The sequence below is a fragment of the Euprymna scolopes genome, chromosome 5, assembly GCF_053919585.1.
Source record: "Euprymna scolopes isolate OS-2025 chromosome 5, ASM5391958v1, whole genome shotgun sequence".
NCBI lineage: Eukaryota > Metazoa > Mollusca > Cephalopoda > Sepiida > Sepiolidae > Euprymna > Euprymna scolopes.
This window is the reverse complement of record NC_136486.1, coordinates 145,319,444-145,344,531: the sequence shown is the minus strand read 5'-3', so window position 1 is coordinate 145,344,531 and position 25,088 is coordinate 145,319,444. Positions and strand designations below refer to the sequence as shown.

General features: G+C 33.5%; 1 protein-coding gene across 1 annotated transcript in view; it reads right to left on the bottom strand.

Annotated features, from left to right (window-relative positions):
• Positions 1 to 9,842, bottom strand: part of LOC145277000 (chemotactile receptor for bitter tastants 1-like) — a 72,141-nt gene extending 62,299 nt beyond the window's left edge. Inside the window, exon 1 of the mRNA XM_080128581.1 lies at positions 8,311 to 9,842. Coding sequence (XP_079984707.1) covers positions 8,593 to 9,822 — 1,230 coding nt within the window. The 5' untranslated portion in view covers positions 9,823 to 9,842 and the 3' untranslated portion in view covers positions 8,311 to 8,592. The remainder of the gene's footprint in view (positions 1 to 8,310) is intronic.
• Positions 9,843 to 25,088: the final 15,246 nt, after the last annotated feature.

Sequence of the window (25,088 nt, the reverse complement as noted above, 5' to 3'; positions counted from 1 at the left end):
CGAATATGAAGCTGATGCTCTTCTGATCTGTGATGACTTTAAAGTGCCTGCCGAGTAGAAAATGTCGCCACTTACGGAGAGCTTCTACAATAGCGGCTGCCTCTTTTTCTACTGCATGGTGCTTAATTTCGTTAGTATTGAGAGTTCTTGAAAAAAGTGCAATAGGACGACCTTCTTGATTTAGTGTTGCAGCAATGCAATAGTTACTAGCGTCCGTTTCTACTTCAAATTCTTTATTTGGATCTACCGTTATTAAAGTGGCGTCTTTTAGATCATTTTTCAATGTTTGAAAAGATTTTAATACAGATGGAGGTAGTGGAAATTCTTTGTTTTGATTTAGTAATAAAATTTTATCAGAAAATTTTTTAATGAATTTGCAGTAATAGGAAAACATTCCAACTATTCTTTTTTGAGATTTAAGATTCAGCGGAGGTGGCATTTCGAGTAATGGTTTTAGTCTTTGATAATCGGGAGCTATTTGATTATTTTCTATGGTGTAGCCGAGTAGAGTAATAGAACTAGAAGAAATTATGCTTTTATTTTCATTTAAAGTGATGTTATATTGTTTAGCAATTTTGTAGAATTTTTGAAGATTGTAATCGTGTTCTTCTTGATTTTGTCCGCATATAGTTACGTTATCAACATATACAAAGGTATCGGTTAGATTTTCTTTTTCTATAATATAGTCTATGCTCCTCTGGAAAGCACTTACTCCATTGGTGACGCCAAAAGGAAGACGAGTAAATTGAAAAAGTTTGCCACTTACTTCAAACGCAGTGAATTTACGATCAGCATGATTTATAGGTATTTGGTGATAAGCAGATTTTAGGTCGAGAGTAGAGAAGATGTTATATTGAGCGATGTCGTCTACCATTTTATTGATATTAGGCATTGGGTAAGCGTCTAGTTCCGTGAATCTATTAATGGTATCGCTGTAGTCGACTACCATTCTTTTCTTATGATTCTCATTCGAAGTTACGAGAACTTGCGCTCGCCACGGAGATATCGAAGGTTCAATTATGCCTTCTTTCAACATTCTAGCAGTCTCTTCTTTTATGAATTTGTTGGCGGCAAAAGTGTAACGTCGGGATTTTGTCGCAATAGGAGTAGTATGAGGAGAAAGATTAGAAAAGAGAGGAGGGGGTGGAACGTTTATGGTAGGAAAAAAATTATTCGTGTTTATAGCTCCAATTATAAGTTTGTCTCTAGGACCGTCGAATTTAAGTGTTACTTTTTTATATTTTTTTAAAATATCTTTTCCGATTATTAAATCAATGAAAAGGTTTTCAATGATTTCAATTGTTATTCCAGAATGGGTTTTATCTTTCAGTATTAAATCCACGACAGCTTCGCCAGTTATTTTAGCATGTTGATCGGAAGCAGCCAGAGCTATAGTTTTGTTTTTAGGTATTGTGAAGAGTTTAAGTTTTTTAGCAGTATTTTCATTAATGAATGTTTTTACACTGCCGGAGTCCACCATAGCGTTCACGAAGTGCCCGTTAATTTGGCATTGAGTGAATGTGACATCTTTGGAGTTAGTTCCTAGTCAGGATAGAGAAGGTGAGGGGTAGTCAGAGTCGTCATAAGGAACAGCAGTATGAGTGTTAGAAATAGAAGATTTACACACTTTAGCCCAATGACCATTTTTTTTGCATTTTTTACATTCGGCGTTTCGTGCAGGACATAAATATCGAGGATGACGTGATTTTCCACAGAAAAAACAAACCCCTTTTGGATGCATATTTTCTTTAGTCACAGCTATACGATTGTAGCCCGAAGGATTATTTGTAGCTGCTACAGTAAAGTTATTTGCGTAGCTTATCGAATGCTTTTCTGCTTGTTCAAGAGATCTGGCCGTGGCATATGTGTCTTGTAAAGTCAGGATGGGTTTTTCTAACAGTCGTTGTCGGATGGACGAAGAAGAAATTCCACCGATGAAAGCTTCCCGAATGTATTGATTTTTGTTTTCTTCAGCAGAAACCGCTTCGAAGTTACATGTTTTGGCAAGCATTTCCAATTGTAGTATGAAGGCATCTATATTTTGTGTTGTTTGTTGCTTCGTCGTCATCAATCGATATCTATTATAAACAATATTTTCAGGTTTTAAATAAGCGGCGTCCAATGTTCTTAATGCACTATCGTAGTCGGTTTTATCGCTTATTAAATCGAAAACAGAGGCTGAAATACAATTGATCAAGGCAAAGAAATTATCTGAAGTGTTTTCGATTAATCCGTTATTATGTGAGCGGATATAATTCTGGAGGGTTAATTTCCAATGCCTATAGGATTTTTCGGAATTAGGGCATATAGGTTCCACCTCGAATCTGTCGGGACGTAAGATTCGATCCATTATTTTTTTTTTTCTACAGTTAATAAAATTGAAGTGAATAGTATCAGTAAGTAAAGAATTGCCTTTTAGAAAGGTTTTATTAACTGTAAAATACACGTACGCTCTTGAAAGGATCGAGCGGGAAAATGAAACAGAGGGCGCTTTTATTATGAATGTCAATCCCAAGGGGGATAACTCTTAACAACAAATTAAATCATAACAATGAGTATGGCAACAAGAAATAATATGTGGATATCGCTCGGTTTGCTATCGGTTATTGAGAGAAAAGTCTCGAAAGTATGTGGTCCTGATCGCACGGGGTTGAGTTTGCTGCAAAGTTCTTGGAAAAGAGTTTTACTTAGTCAGATGCAAAATTACCTCAGACTCCTTGATGATGGTCGGGATTGAGGACTCACAATCGTTCAGAACCTTGTTTTTTGTTCGCCAAAACTCATGGGTACTAAGTCTCTGTTCTTCTACGTTGGACATGATAGACTAAGCATATGATTCTCTCGCGATTTTTATCATCCTTCTGCAGTGATTTCTAGCAGTTCTGAAGACTACTTTGGTTTAAAAACATCTATTTCGTTTAAAGAATTCAAGCAGTGGTTCCTATAACCAATGGCAACAGCGCATCCAGTAGTTTAATGAGGCTGGCTCTTTGGTTTCTGTTGGAACTTCTTAGAGAGTATATAATTTTCTATACCAAGGGTTAACCAATCGGTTAAGTCTGATGCCATGGTGGAAACATTCTTTTAAAACATCAAGGTAGTTCCGATATAAATGTTCAGAAACTGTTTCAGTGCGCCATCGAGTATCGATAGACTGTTCGATAGAGAGGGATAATTAGGGGTTTGTTGTACTTTGTTTTTATCTTAATTAAGACAACCGAGTGGTCAGAAGAACCTAACGAGGACAGAACTGAAGATGAGCTAAGTTCAGGGCATGTTGTTAGAAAGACATCTAGAAAAGTCAACAATAATCCGACAGCATCGGGTACATGACTAGGTTCGTTAATGGTCTGCATTAGGTCATAAGCCAGGGAAAAATCATTACAAAATTTTCCTTCATCATCGGTTTTGTTTGAGTGGACTAGCCATTTAAAACTGTGAACATTGAAATTTTAACAAACCTGAATTCTGGCTGAGAGATGACCAAACAGGGTGTAATCAATTTGCTTTGTGATACTCTCAGAGATAGTTACTCCATCAGTGCGGGGATGGTAGAGGGCAAATACAAATGCTGTGCTGTGAGTAAGTGCTGCTCTAAAGCACATGTAGGGCTATTTAGAGATAGCTATGCCTAATGTAGGCACATATTCCATGCCCACGGCGATTTTGATAATCAGGTTTTGATGTGAAGTAGCATTTGACGAAGAAGTCGGCTAAGAAAGGAGTTGAGTTTCTGCCAGTTTCATCTAAATACAACAGATCAGTTTTTATCACCCATAACCGGATTTCAATCCTTGGAAGGCGTAAAAGTAGGCTATAATGTTAAAGGAGGAGACTTTGTTGTAAGGGTCTACATGGGAAGTTGTAGTTTTACGTTTGCTCTTGTTTTATACGTTGAAGATTGTCATGGTTTGGGTAGGTGAGTTCGTGATGGGGTTAGGAGTAAGGCTGAAGGAAAGTAAGTGAGAGAGAGAGAGAGAGAGAGAGAGAGAGAGAGAGAGAATTAGGGACGAAAGAAAAGATGAATAAGGAAGACTTCTGTAGACTAGTGATAAGAAAAGCCATAGCAATTCCTACTAAGATGGCATCGAGAGACCCTACTAGAGTCGGAACCATGCAGTACCTACTGCATGGTTCCGACTCTATTCAGTAAATGACGATGCAGCAGCCTCAGTATTATACACCTGCTGATAGGACAGCCTCTTTTTTTAATTCAATCTTCACCCCAAACAAGGCAAGTGCCACTTTGAAGTAGGGGGCTACTATCGGGGACAATTTGCGGGGGCATTATGACGGGAGATGAGTAGAAAGATGTTTGTTCACATTACACTATAACTTCTGCATATAAGTACAGTTTGGAATGCATATCCCGGAAAGGAGTTCCAAAGACTTGCAGTTCTGGGGAAGAAACTATTGGAGTAAAAGGCATTCTTACACCTAGGAATCTGTACTGTAAAGGGGTGGAACTTAGTGGTACTTTGGAGGTTAGTCCCTATCAGGCGGATACCTTCAGCCCATGAAAAATTTTACTTTCAACACCAATATTAGTGACATGGTAACAAGTATAGAAATCGAATGAAAGGATAATTTAATCAACTCTAGTTATTACTTACGCAATACTACCGGCTGAGTATACAGCGTTTTCTTCTTCTTTTGTTAGAAACATCGCTCATTCGTTGAAGATGAGGACTGAGAGAAAAAGAAGTGGAAGCGCAAGTTACTGGACTGTTAAAAAATGCACCCGCAATACAATTTTGTACCGTCCTTTAAAATAAAAATATTTAATTAGTATAAGTTCAGAACTATTATTTTAAAAAGGGAAGTTTGCATTCCTGTGTCTGTGTTGAAAGTCCTTTCATGGAATATGCTCTGATGAACTCAGTGCACTGGTGCCTCCTCTACGTACATAATCCAAACTAACTCGACCAGCAACAAAATCTTTTAGATCCCGAAAAGACATCTACTTTAATAATTTCTTCTTTTGCTTTATTAAATAACTTGCAAACCAAAATATAATGTGAACAGACATCTCGTTCTTAAACTTTCCACAGTCCTTTGTTAGACACGGTCTTAAATAGTAGTCGATAAAATGTAAGGTAAACCAACATCTTATTAATCATCCTAAGCATGGTTCCAAATAGTAGCCCCCTCGGATATATTTTGGTTATGCATTCGTTGGATTTGCTAAAAATCAAAACTGCCTTAGACTAGAAGGATTTCTTCTTTATTTACCGGAAGCAAAATGAAAAAAAAAATGTAGTATCGGAAAAGGTACTACACTCCCTGCTCCTGGCTGAAAGGTTGAAGAATAACAAATTTTTTCTGTCTTTTTTGTGCAATTACTTCTGCATATTACAATTCTTGTTATTGCTTATTTGTCCAAAATGAAATGTCTCTTGTAAATATCTGGACAAGTTAAGAATTAACAATTGCAAGTGTAAGTGTAGACATCACAACACTCAAAGAATTGTCATACAACAATGTTAATTAACACAAACCGGTTCAGGTGTAAAACACACACCTGTTGACTCCAGGAAAAACTTTTGATCTGAATAACCTCATTAACATCTGATATTAAACTAATTTTTTTTTTTTAAATCTGAAGAAAAAAAATAACATTGAAATAATGTCGCTAGAAAATGTTAAAAAACTGACTGCAACAGGATTGTATTATCGTGCTTGATACCAGAAATATCTTTTATGTAGGATGGGTGGATGGGTTCTTTCTGTTTTTAGCTCCAACTTGTATGTTTTTGTTATATATATACAGTGATGATCATATTTATTGGCACGGTAAAATAAAAGTTAAATTTTGTCTAATAAATTCTAAAAAAGGGATTAAATTAAAGAAAATAGCAAAGTATATTATGTATTTTTAACTGGCCTTTCCGATGCAGCAATCGGATTTTAGAAAAAATAAATAACAAAGGAACAACAAACATAATTGCAAAAAACCCTTGTTCAAAATTATTGGCACGGCTTTGTTTTTCTTTTAGTATCAGTATAATATCAATCAATTTCCGGTTTACGTGCTTTCTGAACTTTTTTATAGCCATATTATGCTTGTTTAACGCTAATTCAGTGAATATTTTTTTTTCAGATAATTTTTAGATAGCGATTTATTTAAACTATTATAAGTGACTAAATTATAATTTTCAATCGCCATGGTTAAAACTAAGGAACACAGCGAAGACGTCAGGAAGCTTTTTGTAGCATGCCATACCAATGGGGAGGGCTATGATAAGATTTCAAAGAAGCTAAACCTTCCCAAATCCACTGTTAGAGCCATAATAAACAAGTTCAAATCGCAAGGCCACGTTATGAGTTTAGAGGGCAGAGGGAGAAAAAGGATTCTTTCCCCAAGAGATGAACGGAAAATTGTTCGACAAGTAAAACAAAACCCAAGGATCTCTGTTGGGGAGATTGTTGATGAACAGAGCACCTCTGGAGTGAATGTATCTCGACATACAGTTGGTAGAGTTTTGAAGAGAGCTGGTTTAAAAGCATGTCGTCCGAGAAAGACTCCCTTATTGAAGCCTATGCACCTGAAAGCAAGGCTAGCCTTTGCAAAACGTCATATTGATAAAGATGTTGCATTCTGGAAACGTGTTCTATGGACTGACGAAACGAAAATAGAGTTATTTGGCCATAATAAAGTGTCTTATATTTACAGAAAATCTGGCGAAGCTTTCCTGCCTAAGAACACCATACCCACAGTGAAGCACGGTGGAGGCAGTTTGATGTTTTGGGGATCCTTTGCTGCCTCTGGACCAGGGCGACTTGTTAAGGTCACAGGTAGCATGAAAAAGGAAGATTATGTTAAAATATTGGATGAAAACCTGAAAGACTCTGCTAAAGAGCTCTCACTTGGTCGTCGTTGGTGGTTCATGCAAGATAATGACCCAAAGCATTCGGCTAAACTGACTAAGAAATGGCTTGAGGACAATCATATTAATGTTTTGGAGTGGCCATCACAAAGCCCAGACCTTAATCCAATTGAAAATTTATGGAGAACATTAAAATTGAGGGTAATGCAAAGGAAGCCTAAGAATCTTATTCAATTGGAGGATTATTGTCAGGAAGAGTGGGCTAAAATTACTACTGAAGAGTGCAACAACTTGGTTGTAAACTATGAAAAGCGACTGAGGAAGGTAATCAAGGCCAAAGGCTATACAATTGATTATTAAATAAATCGTGCCAATAATTTTGAACAAGGGTTTTTTGCAATTATGTTTGTTGTTCCTTTGTTATTTATTTTTTCTAAAATCCGATTGCTGCATCGGAAAGGCCAGTTAAAAATACATAATATACTTTGTTATTTTCTTTAATTTAATCCCTTTTTTAGAATTTATTAGACAAAATTTAACTTTTATTTTACCGTGCCAATAAATATGATCATCACTGTATATATATATATATATATATATATATATACTTGTATAAGATTTCCATAAAATGTTTCACGAATATGATTATAAAATTAAAGAATTTCGTCAATAATTTTTATTTTCAATTAAAAAATTATCATCATTTCTGATTATCCGAAAAAGAACATCAAGTGGAGGATTTCACCTGATACGGGTTGTCGGATTTGTTTGTAACTCTTCAGTGCACTTTTCTTAATGCTTTCTATATGACAGGTTTCAAAACCCCACCAGTTGGAAACAAACCGAAGACATTATTGACAACTTATTAAAACACCACACATTGCAGTCTATTTTTTAATCGTATTTTTTCTTTTAATTATTGAGGGGAAATGACAATTAATCATTACAAATGGCTTTCGAAGCAGAAAACGTCAAAGAATCAAAGACATAAGCGGTAAAAAATGCATAGATCAAAGACATAAGCGGTAAAAAATGCATAGATCAAAGACATAAGCGGTAAAAAATGCATAGATCAAAGACATAAGCGGTAAAAAATGCATAGATCAAAGACATAAGCGGTAAAAAATGCATAGATCAAAGACATAAGCGGTAAAAAATGCATAGATCAAAGACATAAGCGGTAAAAAATGCATAGATCAAAGACATAAGCGGTAAAAAATGCATAGATCAAAGACATAAGCGGTAAAAAAGGAAGTAACTAAGGTCAATCGATGATCACTTAAAGAAAGAAAGCACATCAAACTGAGTTTTAAAACAAAAAAGTACAAAACCTATATGTGTAGAAAACAGAAAGGAAAAATATTTTTTAAAAATACTAAAAAATTTCTATAAACATTAAAATTGCAAAAAATACAAAAAATACAAAAAATACGAAAAACAACAACAAAAAACGCTTGATTATTAAATATATTTGTGCTCTCACCTCATCGGGAATGTTTTCGTGTAACGCGATGGATATATATTTACAAATAATTACCAATTGATATTTATTATATAGTGGAGGATATATTACTAGATGTAATAATATGTGAAATCTACGTGTAGCATTATGGATACATTACATATTTGTATATAGATGGTTAATAATTTATCTTATTAATTTATAACACGGACCGAAACGATTATTAAAAGACAAACTATTTGCTTTTACATCAGAAAACAAGTGCCGTAAAATGTTTATATTTAGTCATATGTTTGTTATTAATTATATATGACGACTCGAAATCGTTTGTGCAAACAAAATCAAGAATACAATTCCAAAAATCACTGACATGAGAAAGATGACATTAAACATCAACTTTTCAACATTACAGTGACGGGTGAAATTCGTCACTTTCAAATTCATCCAAGATGAGCGATATCCTTCACGGATTTCTGTTTCAAACTTGGTATTGTCCGTGATGCTTCCATGTCCCATTCTGCAATTTTCTGGGTTGGTTTTATTCGGCGCAATCGGTTCCGGGAGACGCAGTTGAAAGAATCTCTTCGAGGCGACGATGCTAGCGATAACCGATATTCCGCTGAGGCATGTCAGAAGTAAATGACACCAGAACACTAACGGAACATCGGTAGGTTCGTTCGGTAGTTTCTTGTTAATATCGCCTAGATAGACGATGTTTGCAAGGAAGATTGTTGTCGTAAATGAAACCTTTTCCCCACTTTGAACGGGTAGCTGCCCGACCATCATATTTAAGAAAAGAAAAATAATTGGTGGTAATAAATTTGACAGAGAATTGGCTTGAACCCTACGGGTCAGTCTTAATTCTACAACCCCTTCGCTATATCCATCCGTTACAGATGTGCATTTAGGTTCAATGCGCCAATTCGTTCCGCTGAGGTCCTGGAATTGTGAGCAGGTAAGATTTCTTAGTACCACTTTTGTGGCGTCGTAATCAGTGAAAAAAATGTTGGACTGGCACCGATGCTCATCAAATGGAAAGCCATATGCGTTTATTTCACAGAAACTTTTAAAATACAATGGAATATCCTTCTGAACGCATCCATTATAACTTAGCAACAATTGAGGAATTGAATTTATATTGGTTTGGGTTGCAGTGTTATAAAGCATTATTCCTGGGTGCCATATCATTTCTTCTTCAACGGTAATATTCATCACGTCGTGCCGAGATGTGTCCCAAGATAAAAATTCATCACACCATCTTAAAGTAAGATAGGATTGCACGGTGATGTAGCCATGTACAATATCGAATTCTCGAGCTGTGGTAATCCCAAGTTCCCCATCGATTTGTAATATATCTCTCATGTTCTTTATGGGCCGGAGTTTTTTATCGTAATTTTTCAAGAGCATTTTTCGAAAGTCTGATTCTTCCTGGTGTGTCCAGCACAAAACCGAAGGAGAAACATTGAAAAACATGAAAACAGTCAGATTTCGGACAAATGTCCAAGACGTATACTTGCCGGACATGATTGCCATTGGAGCATATACATGCAGTGTTATCTACTTGGTTCCGACAACTGAACTATTTGTTCTTCTCGCCTTATAGATTCGTCCCATTAGTTACACTTTAACAAAAACATCGTTATGTAGTTGTCACGTGTTATATGAATCAATAACTGAAACCAAGTGAAAATATTTAATGTCAGTGCTTTTTTGTTTACACGTTAAAAGGTTTATTGTGTTACGCGAACTAGGATGGGTCGCACAAAAACATGTTTTGGTTCAATTTTCCATCTATTAATGGTCATTGACAGCAAAAAAAGACATAATGTCACTGATGCGTGAAAATAAGCATAAAACACCTATTACATTATGAACACAAGAAGGCGATCCCAATACTTCCAAGGAAAATGCTTTAATTCTCATAGATAATATCTGCTCGGATATCTTTTATTGTTGCGATAATAACATTCGTGGCACGCCTGCTAACATACGCACGAATAAAAACCAATTTATGATATTGGTTTTTGTCCTTTCGTACAAGAAAACTGTTATAACTTGCCTAAAATTTTTGTTATATTTGGCAGTACCACAGAGGTTGGGCTAACAGAAATTCTTAGCTTTCACATTTTTTGATTCCTTTACTTGCCGAGATTTCACTCGGCTAAATTCTTGCTTAATACTGAATGGAGCAGCGTCGTCCGACAATATCTAGCAAAAACAATAAGTAGTAATAGCTATGTATATCAAGAGGAAATAGTTTAAGAGAAAACCTTCATTGAAACAACTATGTACAGAGAATGACACCAGCTCCAAGAAATTTGGACCAAACAGTAAATGGCACTACCCAAAAATTTACCACAGTTTGTATACCATTAATGAAGGACTTGTCAGAAAAAAAAAACGAAAAAATATCTAATTCATATGACATCAGGGTAATCTTCAGGAACAACAAAACATTCCGTAAGCATTTTGTGTCTTGGCCTTCAAGTCACGATTACAGTGTAGTATCTTTTTCGATGCTACATTTCACATTTTTTGTCCTTGGTCAGTGGAGGGGAATTCATTCATAACTGAGACAATTTTTTTTTTTCATATCCAGAGTGCGCATTTTTGGGTATCTGGATTTTCCCTACATTAAAAACCGATTTTGTGTTTAACTCTGCCCCCGTGGAGAGGCAAGTAAATAGAAACCCTCCGTAAGAATTTTGTGAGACTGAAGTTTTCAACAGAAAAAAAAAATCAGAATTAGAAAAAGATGGATGAAAATCTCTGTAAATGTGGCGAAATATATAAAAGGTAAGACATGTCGCCTACTAAAGTAAAGTAAGAAAAACATCGAAAAGCCGTACATAGCTGATCACACGCAGTGAAAAGGGAGGGGACTATCTACACTTATGAGACGAAGGAATAATACAGGTCCAAAGATCGACCCGCATTTATATTATATTTTTTAGACGTACGACTATCGAGGACAACCGGGATTCTTCTCTTATTTAAGAAAGATTTATGTTAAGTATTCGTCCAGTGATACCATATGATCTGATTTTCTTGAAAAGACCATCGTGCCATACCCTGACAAAAATCTTATATATATATATCTAGGGCTACCGCTATGCCCTCCCCTGCTTTGTATAGTGTATGGTATATACGTTCAGAGATTACAGTTAAGATATCTGCTGTAGAACGGGCTTACCTAAATCCATATTGTTGGTCGGTCAGAAGTTTATCAGCTGTAAGGTGATGGACTAGAGCTTGGTTAATTAAGGACTCAAATATTTTGGTGAAAAGCGGGAGGAGGATAATAAGGCGATACTTTAATGGGTCGGTCCTTTTACCAGAATTCTTGTAAACTGGTATCACAGAAGCAGTTTCCAGCAGTCAGGAAAGCAAGATTCGTTAAGGCATTTTTAAAGTTTGGAGAAGATTGGAGCAACCTCAGCGGAACATTTTTTAATAGCACAGCCGGGATGAGATCGGGTCCATATGCTTTTGAGGTGTCTAGTTTGTTTTATGATATCATGCACCTGAGAATGGTTGTTTTCAGATCATCTAGTGTGGCGTCTGTCTGCAAAGGAAAGTCAGAAGGGAGTGGTTTGCTGGGTTCAATGTGGAGTTGGAGGCAAACTGACTGGCAAGCATGTTAACCTTCTCGGTTGCCGTGCAAACAATCTCATGATTGTTGGATAGTGAGGAAATAGTTGATTGCCCATTATTTATTACACTGTTGTACATTTTCCAGAAATCACGGGTTCACAATTTCTGTGATTCGGTACGTTTTCTGGTGATTTCGGTATATTCTTCCTTAGCTGTCGCTATATCTTTCTTACAATTACTTCTAGCTTCTATAAACTTTTGTCTGTTTGAACTAAACTTATATCGGTTAAATTTGCAGTATGCATGCGGCCTTTAAACAATGGGAGCTGCACAAGTAGAAGTAAACTATTGGGGAAAGTGGGGTTTGCTATAGCAATTCCTCGTGGGAACATGTGCTTCAATTCTATAACTTATAGAATAGAGTATAAATACACATTAGGATATACAGAGTTTTGCGTAGAGTTCAGTAGTATAAGAATTTGAAATAATGTCTATCATGCAAAATAGAGGCAGTCATCTTGGAGGTAAAGTATCTATTGGATATAATTGGATATAGGGAGCATGCTAGAAACGGCATTCACTCAGTTTTGAGAGAAACAATAAGTAAATGGGGAGTCTTGGTTCGTTATTCTAGTCAGGAATTAAGCCAGGCACAAATCATTTCAAGTGAGTCATTTATATTATAACTCTGCGCCTGGCTAATTAGACAAGGAATAAGTGTGGAGGTTAGGCGATGGGCAGAGCTTATCTACTTCTTTAACGATATAAGTTTACAAACTGTAGAATTTGGTAATGTCAGGAGCCCTGAGAAATTTGTCGACTATGACCTAAGAGGGCCCTCTCCCTAATGGTTCGGTACAGTGAAAGATCAAAAGCATAGGCTTTATAACTAGGCCAATCCTCACCCAGAATAAGTGAAAAAAAATCTACAGCTTCATCTCTCGAAAAGAAGTAGTCGTGCACTGGGGAACAATACCACGTTTTTTAGCACCCTTCCATGGCTGGAAAGATAATAAGTATCATACTTAAATAAAGTTTTGCCGCTATCTAAATAAATTAGCATAAAATATTTAGAGATTTTCCTCTTATAGATACAAATGATATTATCAATTTAGAATGGTGAATAGACGATTCAGTTTTTTAGGAGTTTGTTTTAAAATAATAAGTGAAGAAAAGGTTGTTAAATATGGCTGAAAAAAAAAACGTAGAAAAATAAGATAAATACACACAAAAAAGAAAATAGGGTTAAATTTAATTTATGGCTTTATATGAAATGAATGGATAAAGACTTACTCATCTTAATTCCTCGTCTTAGAAATATGCGATCACAATTTGCTGCATACATTCAAATAACGCGAGTGATACCAACCTGCTTAGAAAGAGCATTGGAGGCAGGGGCACACTTAGGGATTAAAGTGTTCTTCAGGGTCACACAGTAAAAAGCGTGTTTTTAGAAATTGACCTGGTTCTCTTTCTTGTTTCTTTATAAAGATGATGAATGCTGAAAATTTTAAACGTCTCCAAATTTTGATTATACATAACTTAATATGGCATAAAATAAAATAAAAGCGCTGAGTAGAGGCGGGAGGCCGAAAAAACGCTTTAGAAAAAATACAGTGTATGATTGAGGAAAAAAATGTCAGTGATTATATTTACCAGTCAGAAAATAGATTTTAGAATTAATGCGATATATTTTTTTTTCATCTACGACAGATGACCACGGTAAGCGACAGATGACCACGGTAAGCGACAGGTGGTTAATTGTGAATTCTTTTATTTCAGTCGAGTTCATATTTAAAATAAAATTTTTTCAAATTAACATGTATATATATATATATATATATATATATATATATATATATATATATATATATATATATAGCCCGATGCAAAAGCAACGAAATCTTAATCTGTGATAGAAAGAGTTTTAATTAAATAAAGTTTTGCCCTCATTTAAATAAATTAGCATAAAATATTTAGAAATGATACTATCAATTTAGCATGGTGAAAATAGTATTCACTTTTTTAGGAGTTTGTTTTAAAACAACAAGTGAAAAAAAGATGGTTAAAATATGTCTGAAAGAAATGTAGAAATTTTTTTAAAAATACATACAAAGGAGAAAATAGTGTTAAATTTAATTTATGGCTTTATATGAAATGAACGGATAACGATTTCTTATCTTAATTCAGCGTCTTAGAGACATGTGGCCACCCTTTCTGCCTACGTCCAACCAAGTTTTTCACAAATTCGAAACAGTAAGTATAAAATAGAGACTGAATAACAGAATATCAAACTATCTACTGTGCCAATAACTTTTTTTTTCGTTTGCAAACAAATACCAACATGCCTGAAGATGGTCGAAGGACAATTCGATTGAAATGTTGCACAAATAACATTCAAGATGAGAACAATAGTCCGATCAATACAAGTCATATAAGCAATCAGCCCTCATCTAAAAAATTTCAAAACTTTATTTAAAGAACAATTTCTAAAAACCTGGATGTTTTTTTAATGCAATTGCTGGCTTCCTTTTCGAGGTTCAAAACTCGTAACATTGTTTAAAACCAAATATGAACGGCTGCTCCAAAGAGATTCTCTCCAAAAACAGCAATGATAAATTATTGGACATTGGAAAGATTCAGCAATATCCAAAAATGACCCGAGAAGATATGCAGGAACATCTGCGTGTATTATGAATTAAAGTATTCAATAAGTAATGATCTAAAGAGGAGCAGTCTTAAATTATGGACCCCAAAGAAGACTCCATTCCTCTTAAACACACAGAGATGCTAGATTAAAATTTGTTGAAGATCACATAGATAAAGTTCATTTGTATTGTGAAAAGGTATTATTAACAGATGAAACTAAAACAGAGTTTTGGGGGCATACTTACAGACATTATGTGTTACGGTAAACCATACTTACCACAGAATCTGGTGTTTACTCTAAATTTTGATGATGGAAATATCATTCCACAGGGTTATATTTCGGCAAGATGAGTTGGTAAAATGTCAACAATAGACGGTAAGATGAAGACTGAATAAGAAAGAAGATTTCTTTCATAGATTTGCACACAATTATTTATCCCCCCCCCAGAAGTACACCCGGCTGATGCATCAAATTCCCTAAATCGTTGGAACGGAAAATGCTAAAACGAACGAATCTCCATAAATGGGCATTCCATACCTTCTTCATAAATTAAAAAAAAAAACTGCACTTTACCGCTTTCTCGTATTCCATTAATGATACAATGCAGATTCGGTGCAATATAACGCCAGTTTCACCACTTGCACAACGTGACTACAGGAAAATAGATATGGAATTTGTACAGAAAACATTATATGTCTAATATCGCCCCCTCGTTTAAATCATGTACAAATTGTATTTTTTAATCCGATATATTTTGGGATTGTGTTTATTACGTCATGTGTACAAATATATGTACCTATAAAGTTGTTTCACTCGCTCTGGTGTTAGGAAATTTGTATGGAAGACTTTATCTATCTAATATCGCCCCCTCGTTATAAACGCACATTTAAATCATGTGCATATTTTATTTTTTAATTCAATATATTTTGGATATGTGTTGATTACGCAATAATCTATCTCATGCCTACAAATATATGTACTTATATAGTAAGTTTTTTTCTCGCTCTGACATTGATATTAAACGCTTACTGTGTAGGATATACATATATATATATATATATATATATATATATATATATATATATATATATATATGTATGTATATAAGTAGATTGTAGTTTGCTTGAAGCATTGTTGAAGAAAATTATAAGGTAAATTAAAAGCCAAGAACAATGCGAGATTTTTTTTTATATAGAGTAAAATTAAATGAAAACAAAAGAAATAAATATCTTTTTTTTGTTTTTTCCTTTTCACACAAATTTTAACTCTAAACAACAGTAAATTTTTTTTTTCCTGTTGCATTCAATGGTGTTATAAATCTCAATTTATTTCAGACCTATTAGTCCTTTTTCAAGAGAAGACAGCGGAAGAGTGTTCAAAATTGGAAAAGCAGCTACAGAGTTTGCCACGTGATACCGTGAAATATAGAACAACAAATGACGTTAGGAGAACGTTAAAATAAATCAGTTGGTGTTTAAAATACTTGTTGCGTTTGTGAATCAAGGGAGATGACTATTCAAGCAAAGGTTGAAGGGAGGTAACTCTGTGAGATTTTATTAATCTTTTAATATTTTAAAACAATAATTTTTTTTCTTTTTTATTATTATTTTAATTATTGTTTTTCTTATGTTTTAAACTTATATTATAAAAGCGGAGCTCAATTCCAGTCTATTGTTTAGTGTGGGAGTATTTTTTGAAATAATTAAAGATTCAATAATACGAAGTTGACCTACGTTTCTTGAAGAAGCAAGAATGTTGATGTGAAAATCCGGTTCTGAATTAATGCAAGTGCGAATATGTTTATAGAACGACGAAGCAGTAGTGTTTAAATGCTCTTTAATGCGGTGGTGAAGCAATCTGGTAGTGCTTCCAATATAAGATGCACTGCATTTAGCGCATTGTAGGTCGTAAACAACGTGGTTCTTAAAGCATAAACCTGTGTGTGATATTGGGCAATTAGAGAGTGAACAAGGGGAAGGTGTATGCGATGGATGTTTTCGGTTGAGCTGTTGTCTTAAAGTAGATCCAGTGTGGATGAGTTGAATGTTGAGTCCCTCGCTGCGGATGGCTTTTCGGATTGAAGATGAGATTTTGTCACTGAGGAAGGGTAGTTTTAGAAAACAATTGTTAGAGAAGGGTCGGGTGTTGCGTTTTTTCTTTTTAAGTGAGGATAGGATCGTATTAGGGTAGCCGTTTAGTGAGAGGGTCTGTAGGAAATTGTTAGTGTGTGTATGTTTGTCGGAGATGTTAGTGCATTTGTCTTAAAGAAACGTAGGTCAACTTCGTATTCTCGAATCCTTAATTATTTCAAAAAATACTCCCACACTAAACAATAGACTGGAATTAAGCTCCGCTTTTATAATATAAGTTTAAAACATAAGAAAAACAATAATTAAAATATAAATAAAAAAAGAAAAAAAATTATTGTTTTAAAATAATTAAAAGATTAATAAAATCTCACAGAGTTACCTCCCTTCAACCCTTGCTTGAATAGTCATCTCCCTTGATTCACAAACGCAACAAGTATTTTAAACACCAACTGATTTATTTTAACGTTCTCCTAACGTCATTTGTTGTTCTATATTTCACGGTATCACGTGGCAAACTCTGTAGCTGCTTTTCCAATTTTGAACACTCTTCCGCTGTCTTCTCTTGAAAAAGGACTAATAGGTCTGAAATAAATTGAGATTTATAACACCATTGAATACAACAGGAAAAAAAATTACTGTTGTTTAGAGTTAAAATTTGTGTGAAAAAGAAAAACAAACAACAAAAAAAAAGATATTTATTTCTTTTGTTTTCATTTAATTTTACTCTATATAAAAAATAATCTCGCATTGTTCTTGGCTTTTAATTTACCTTATAATATATATATATATATATATATATATATATATATATAGAGAGAGAGAGAGAGAGAGAGAGAAAGGGAGAGGAGAGTAGGAGTGAGATAATATAACTGATTATAAAAAAGTGGAATAGAATTTAAGAAATATTATTGAATAAAAAAAAAAAACTAGGAATTATCACTGACAGATGGGATAGAGAAGACCAAAATAAATTATGCGTTCGGAGTCCTACTTGTGTGTGTATGAGGATAGACAACTCCAAAAATTTAAAACAATGCTGATATACAATAGGTATATGTGAAAATATATAACTTTATCTAATGTAACCGTGTATTAAGATAACACCGACCAGACTTCTACTGAAAAGCTATAGAGAGTAAATTGGGGAAGCTCATTGCCACTAAAATTCAGAGGTCGTTGCTAGCAAGAAAACTATATTCATATAAAACCATTTATTTTTATCGCTGATTAATATATATATATATATATATATATATATATATATATATATATATATATATATATATATATATATATATATATATATATGTTTGAGCAACAACGTTTGTCCCGCTTTTATTTTATTTAAAATAAAGTTACATCTTGGACAAAAAATTGAAAGTGATTTTATCTCTAATTTTTTGTCTAAGCTTTCTTGTAATCTGGCACGTTTAAACAAGAAATATTATGAAATTTGGAAATATTCCGTTGGCAGCTTGTCGTTTTTTGACAAAATTAGATTTTCTAGATATGTTGCAATCATTCACGAACGTAGCCTTTCTATGTTATCGTTAAAAAATCAAAAGAATTTGCAACATTTCATCTTCAAAAAATATGGTTGCTCGAAGAACCCTATTATTACTCAGAACGTCTTAAATCTCTCTTCTGCGCAGTTGTCTGAGCTTGAACTTAATATTCTTTCGCATGGCTTGAACTTCTGCATTCCTCCCATACCCCTAAAGCGCAAAGAGATATATGCTAAATTTGAAGTTTTTTTTTTCTCAATTAAAAAGAATTTCTCCTGTTTCCGACTCTATGGTCAGTGATTTTAAGGAAAACTTAATGACGTCGCACATTCTTATGCGGGCAACCATTTCGTTTTGTGAAGCAAAATGGCGAAGTGAACATTATCGTATAATAAAAACACTTCGCCATAATAAATCTTTAGTCATCACAAAACCCGATAAAGATTCTGGCGTTGTCATTATGGATCACCAGGATTATGTCAATAAAATGTTGACTATTTTGGGGGACACCTCTAAATTTGTTTAATTGGGTTCGGTAGATACTCATCATTCTACTGTTTCTATCGAGACCAATTTCCCAAAACAACTTGTCAAATGGGTCAAAAGTGGTGTTCTTTCCACTTTCATTTCTGATTTAATTCGTCCTACTGGTTCTATTCGCCCTCGTTTGTATGGTTTGCCTTAGACCCATAAAGAGGGAGTACCGTTGAGACCCATATTATCTATGATAGGGTCTTGTCAACATAAGCTAGCAAAATAGTTGACAATTATTTTAAAACCTATTTTGGAACTTTATAGTTCATATTGTATTAAAGATTCTTTTAGCTTTGCTAACTTTATACAAAATGATACTCATTCAGACAAATTTATGTGTTTATTGGTATTTCCAGTCTTTTTACTTGTATCCCATTGTTAGAGACAATTAATATTTGTGCTGACGCTTTATATCGGAGTAAACTTCCGACTCCCCCAATACCAGAACATATTTTTGTAAAATTGAGGAAATTCGCCACCATGTCGGTAGAATTCAGTTTCAACGATATTATGTACAGAAAGACGGATGGTGTGGTCATGGGTTTCCCATTGGGACCAGCGTTGGCAAATATCTTGGTGGGTTTTCATGAAGAGGGTCTATTGTCTGGTTTATGCAAACCAGACATTTATTTTCGTTACGTTGACGACACTTTCTGCTTATTTGACAACGAGACGAATGCTGATGCTTTTTTTGTGTCCCTTAATAACGTTCATCCAGCCCTTAAGTTTTCCGTAGACAAGGAAACGAATTCTACTCTTCCGTTTTTGGATGTTTTTGTGTCCAAGACATCCTCGTGTTTTCTTACTTCTGTTTATCGTAAACCAACTTTTACGGGTCTCTATACACGTTGTACTCTTTTTGCCCTATAAACCAAAAATATAATTTAATCAAAACTTTAACACATAGGGCCTTGATGATTTGTTCTGAAGTTAATTTGGATGACGAACTCAAATTTATCATTAAGACCCTCTGTAATGATGGTTAGCGCTTGGATATTGTTGAAACTACTATCAATAAGAAAGTTTCTAATTTTCATAAACCCAAAGAAATTATAACTAATAGATGTCCTGTGTACCTACGTCTACCTTGGCTAGGTAATATCAGTGACCGAATTTGCTAAGCAAATTTCTTTGTCTGTGCAACGGTGTTATTTTGCATCAAACCCGCATGTTGTTTTTTCAACTAGACCTATGTTGCCGTTTATTCGCAAAGATGTTCTTCCCTCCCATAATAATTCTATTATTTATTTATTTAAATGTAGTTGCAGTGCGCACTATGTTGGGAGAACATCGCAAAGATTAGATTTTCGTTTGAAACAGCATGTGCCTTCAAAGATTCGTTATGTAAATTTTTCACCCTCAGATGTTCTGAGTAATACGTATGGTTCTGCGATTTGCGACCATCTTATAAATAACCATGCGTGTGCCACGAATTTCAGTGCTGACATGTTTACGACCCTTAGTAAGTCGCACTCTCCCTATCATTTGAAAATTTTGGAGACTCTTTTTATTAAGTCATTGAGACCTTCTCTTTGCAAGCAAAAAGAAAATCTTATAGGACTTAATTTAGTCTCTATGTAATTTTTGCCCCGTTTATTTGTTTTTTTTTCCTTCCCTCGCCATATTCATGGCTTTTTTGTTTGTTTTAATCGTATTTTCCTCGATTTAGCTTTGATTAGTGAGGAACGAAACTTAGTTAGCTAACCTTTATTTTCATTTTTTATTTTTTAAATTCATTATGTTTTTGGTCTGTATTTAGCCGTTATAAAATTCTGTACCCACCGGAATTTTTTCAAATATATATGTATATATATCTATATATATATAATTACAAGAGTGATCTGTGGAAATTTCACAACAGAATCTTTCATATGTAATATATGGTGCTGGGCATTCTCTGAGCGTTCAGCGTGAGTGAAAACTCCGCTATGATATTGTAGCCCGTTTGTTAAAACTGTAAAAATATTACTCTAAATAATCTTGTTATTGTAGTGTCAGAATATATCTGGTTATAACGGTTTATCACCAATGTCCTTATAGGGTCTGTGACATATTTTAATTCTGCGCGAACAGAAACCCCACGATACTATCTTTAGACACAATACTACCCTTGGATTCCAGCCAGAAGACCCAGAAAGGATATTTCAGTTTCACGTACCGCCCAAAACATTATTTTTTTTAAATCAAAATTTTTTTTACATTGTGTATTTGATGATCGGGAGATCTTATTTATTAAAAAAGAGGATAAAAGGTGACAACATACTACGAACATTAAATTAGCATGTCTATATACTAATAATTTAATGTTCGTGGTGTTCTATCACGTTCTATCCTCTTTTTTAATAAATAGGATCTTTCAATTGAAATAATTTATAATCTGACACCCGTGACATACGTACGTACGTACGTACGTACGTTAAAGGTATTACGATATTAATATATAGCTAATATTGTGATGGCACAAAAACACTGTTTATATTTTATTTAGATGGGATGATTTATTTCCGGATGCATTTAAGACAATTGATGTTCTCTCATTTCCAATTTGCTTTGTACGTTTTTTTCTGATTTATTTTTACTTCAATGGGACATTATTGAACTATACAAGTTGAAAAATTATTGAACTATACAAGTTGAAAAATTATTGAACTATACAAGTTGAAAAATTATTGAACTATACAAGTTGAAAAATTATTGAACTATACAAGTTGAAAAATTATTGAACTATACAAGTTGAAAAATTATTGAACTATACAAGTTGAAAAATTATTGAACTATACAAGTTGAAAAATTATTGTACTATACAAGTTGAAAAATTATTGAACTATACAAGTTGAAAAATTATTGTACGATACAAGTTGAAAAATTATTGAACTATACAAGTTGAAAAATTATTGAACTATACAAGTTGAAAAATTATTGAACTATACAAGTTGAAAAATTATTGAACTATACAAGTTGAAAATTATTGAACTATACAAGTTGAAAAACATCAATGGGGGTCATATATCATGATATAAATAAAGGCAAACAATCTTTGTCTCCTTCTTCCTTTGAAAGTGTGATTAAAAATTAGTAAAAACTGATTTTATACAAAGTACTGGCAAAACATCAAGTGGACTAGAGGCAGTTGCAGCCTCTACAGTAAACAGTCACACCAGAGAGGAGACAAACCAGATTATTGCCGAGAGTATCGAGAACAGATTAAATGCCGCATTTCCGGAGAGCGTTTATGAGGCATACAATAAGCTTAAAAGAGTTTTTTGGACCGGAGAATCGGTGGAAGTATATGCAGCAGAAACAAAGCATTTAGCAGGATTGGTTGGATATATCGGACGCAGCCTTCGGAAGGCCGTTAAGTTTTCTATGATTTACTGAGGGCCTGGGAGGATAGCAATATGGCGAAAAATCAGATTGACGGTTACTGGCCTTTAATATCATGCATTATCAACACGAACTGCATGGTGTACAAAACCAGGTTTGTACTATTTTTTTTTATCACAGAAGGCGTTTAGATATTAAATATCTAACACCTGCTGTTTAGAGTATGTTCAAAATATCAAAGAGGTTAGCGGCTAAAATAAATAAATAAGTTAAATAACATTAAAACTGGAAACTTCAAAAATAGGAAGAAAAAATCAGCATAGAAAACAGGTATTAAAAACAAAACGAACACAACTGTCTAATCATGGAAATAGATTTCCGTTCTCATTTTCGCTGGGTATCTCTTATTATTTTATTTCGAAATAAACGTTGCATATATGTCCGTCATTAAAAGTCACGCTAAACTAGGGGGTAGATGATATTAGTGTGCACATTTCTGATTGTCTCTCTTCTGATCTTAAGAACATGGTGCAAAATGGGAAAGGCGTGGCTGATTAATTGGAATGTATCGAAAACCAAGCTTCTGTCCTTTCATCAGAATCGCTCTGGCCTCCATCATACCCCAGTTGAAAGAAATGACTCTCATCTTGGGGAAACTCCATGTCTTAAGAAACTTCTGGGACTGACCTGCACTCGTGATCTGAAATGGAATCTGTTGCCAATATTGCTGGAAAATGGTTAGGTCATTCTGTCGCTCCAGTAGGTATCTCACTGCCGATGCAATTACCATCGGATTTAAACATTTAATAGTTAGACGATCTTGCACCAAATAAATAAAATTACGCCCAATAATGATAACTCAAATTGACACCAAGCATGGTGTCAAAATCACATCATATTGAAAAGTCAATTGGCTCCAGCAAGTAAAAACAAAATAATAAACTAAATGGCAACAAAATTTAGAACCATAATAATGGTAACTAAATGTGGCATACAATCGAAAAGAGAGCACATGATAATAATGGTAAAATAATTTGTCAGCAAAATATAAAAACTGAACATAATATTAGTGACGCAATATGACACGACAAAATAGGATTTATGTTTAATTCACAAAACAGCAATTGTTTGTCGGAAAATGTTTTGAAATTAAAAACAAGGCAAAAATATTAAACGAGGAAATCTTTTTTATTTAATAAATAATTAAATATACACAAAATAACGAATGGTATCAATATTTCTTAATAATATATCTTCACTAATTTTGTAATACATATTCATATGTGTTTTGCGATTTGATGCAGTAAATTGCTTCATGTTACACGGATAAAGTTTATTGCAAAATTATTTATTTTATGCACATATAGGTATACATAAATCTCGTCATGTTTGACAGAAAATAGCAATATTTCTTAATATATCTTTAAAAGTTTTTATACAAATTCATATTTTAACGCATAATTTTTGAATTTCAAAGCATAATATACAGAGTGAATATGTGAAAAATCAACAAGTAAGATTCATTGCGAAATTGTCTATTTTATTATTAAATAGTTTTTACATTCACAACAATCAGCATATATATATATATATATATATATATATATATATATATATATATAAAATACACACACATATGTATATATATATATTCATATATATATCAACTTCTTCACTTTATGGAGAACCTAAAAACATGCAAAATAAAATGTCATTATAATTATCAAAAATGTCATTATAATTAAAACGTTAATAAGGCAAAGAGTTCTCCATTTTTTATCGAAACTGTTATTTGATAAACATAAAATAAACGTACATAAATCCGCGGTAAATATCGGAAAATTTTCCCATTTGTGCAACGTTTATTGACTTGCTTAATGTGTAAGTCAGCCGAGAGGAAGTTCCTCAAAGGATTGACAAAAAGTTGCCCTTTTAAAAGGGAACTTATGCGCGTTTAACAACAAAATATAAGGTTGTAACGCTATATTTGCTATATATTTTTACGTATGCATCGGCCAAATAACCATTGAGAAAAACAATACACACACTATACTCCTATAAATTGTTTTTTTTTATTTTTGTGTATTGATATGCATATTAAAACGGTTTTCTATTTATTAAAAAAAACAACGTTTTTATATATCTGCATTCATCTGCAAAAGATCTAGCTAACTTGCATATTTTTTTAAAAAAATATTCATTTTTATTAATTCTCTATTAGTTTTTTCGGTATGTTTATGGGATTATCATCTTTACTTAACTATTACATGGAATTATTTATATTCATGCAGATATTCTACATAATTCATACTTGCGTAAAATTTGCGTAAAATGTTATAGTAAACACAAACCTCTCTCTCTCTCTCTCTCTCTCTCTATATATATATATATATATATATATATATATTTTTATGCGTATATATATTTGTTGAAAAATTTTGCCTACCGAACTCCTCCTTAAGATTTTGGTCTACAGACATGAAACTTGATATATAGGGGTTTTAAATCCATGCGAAACTTTATATTTGGTTTTTAGCCTGAGGAAAACCGGTGCAAAAGTGTAAAAAAAAAAAAAAATTGCCAGGTGAAGGTCGAACGGCGGCATTACGAATATGCATGCGTAACGTGATAGCTATTGGTTCATGCTTTAACTTTTAGCCTTGCAGCAAACATGTATTCATAGCTCAAGCATTAATGTAAAAGGAAAAAGTAAGTCATAAGCTAAACGTTTTGGTTTCAATTCTTGATAGTGGCGCACGAGTCATTTTTTAAAAACTTTTTAAATAATTACTATGTATGTGATTCAATATAATATAAGAATAAATATGAAATCTATCTGCATTAATCAAAATATCATATTTAAGCGTATTTTACGACCGGGCAATGTAGGGCGACCTGCTAGTATATATATATATATATATATATATATATATATATATATATATATATATATATATATATATATACATACCGTTAGTTATCATTTCAAACGATAAAATGTATTTAATTACCACTCACAATATTCAATTCAAATTTTTATCAAGTAGTACGTCTTACACGTGTTTCGTGGAATAACGGAAACCCATCAAACAATTCATCAGA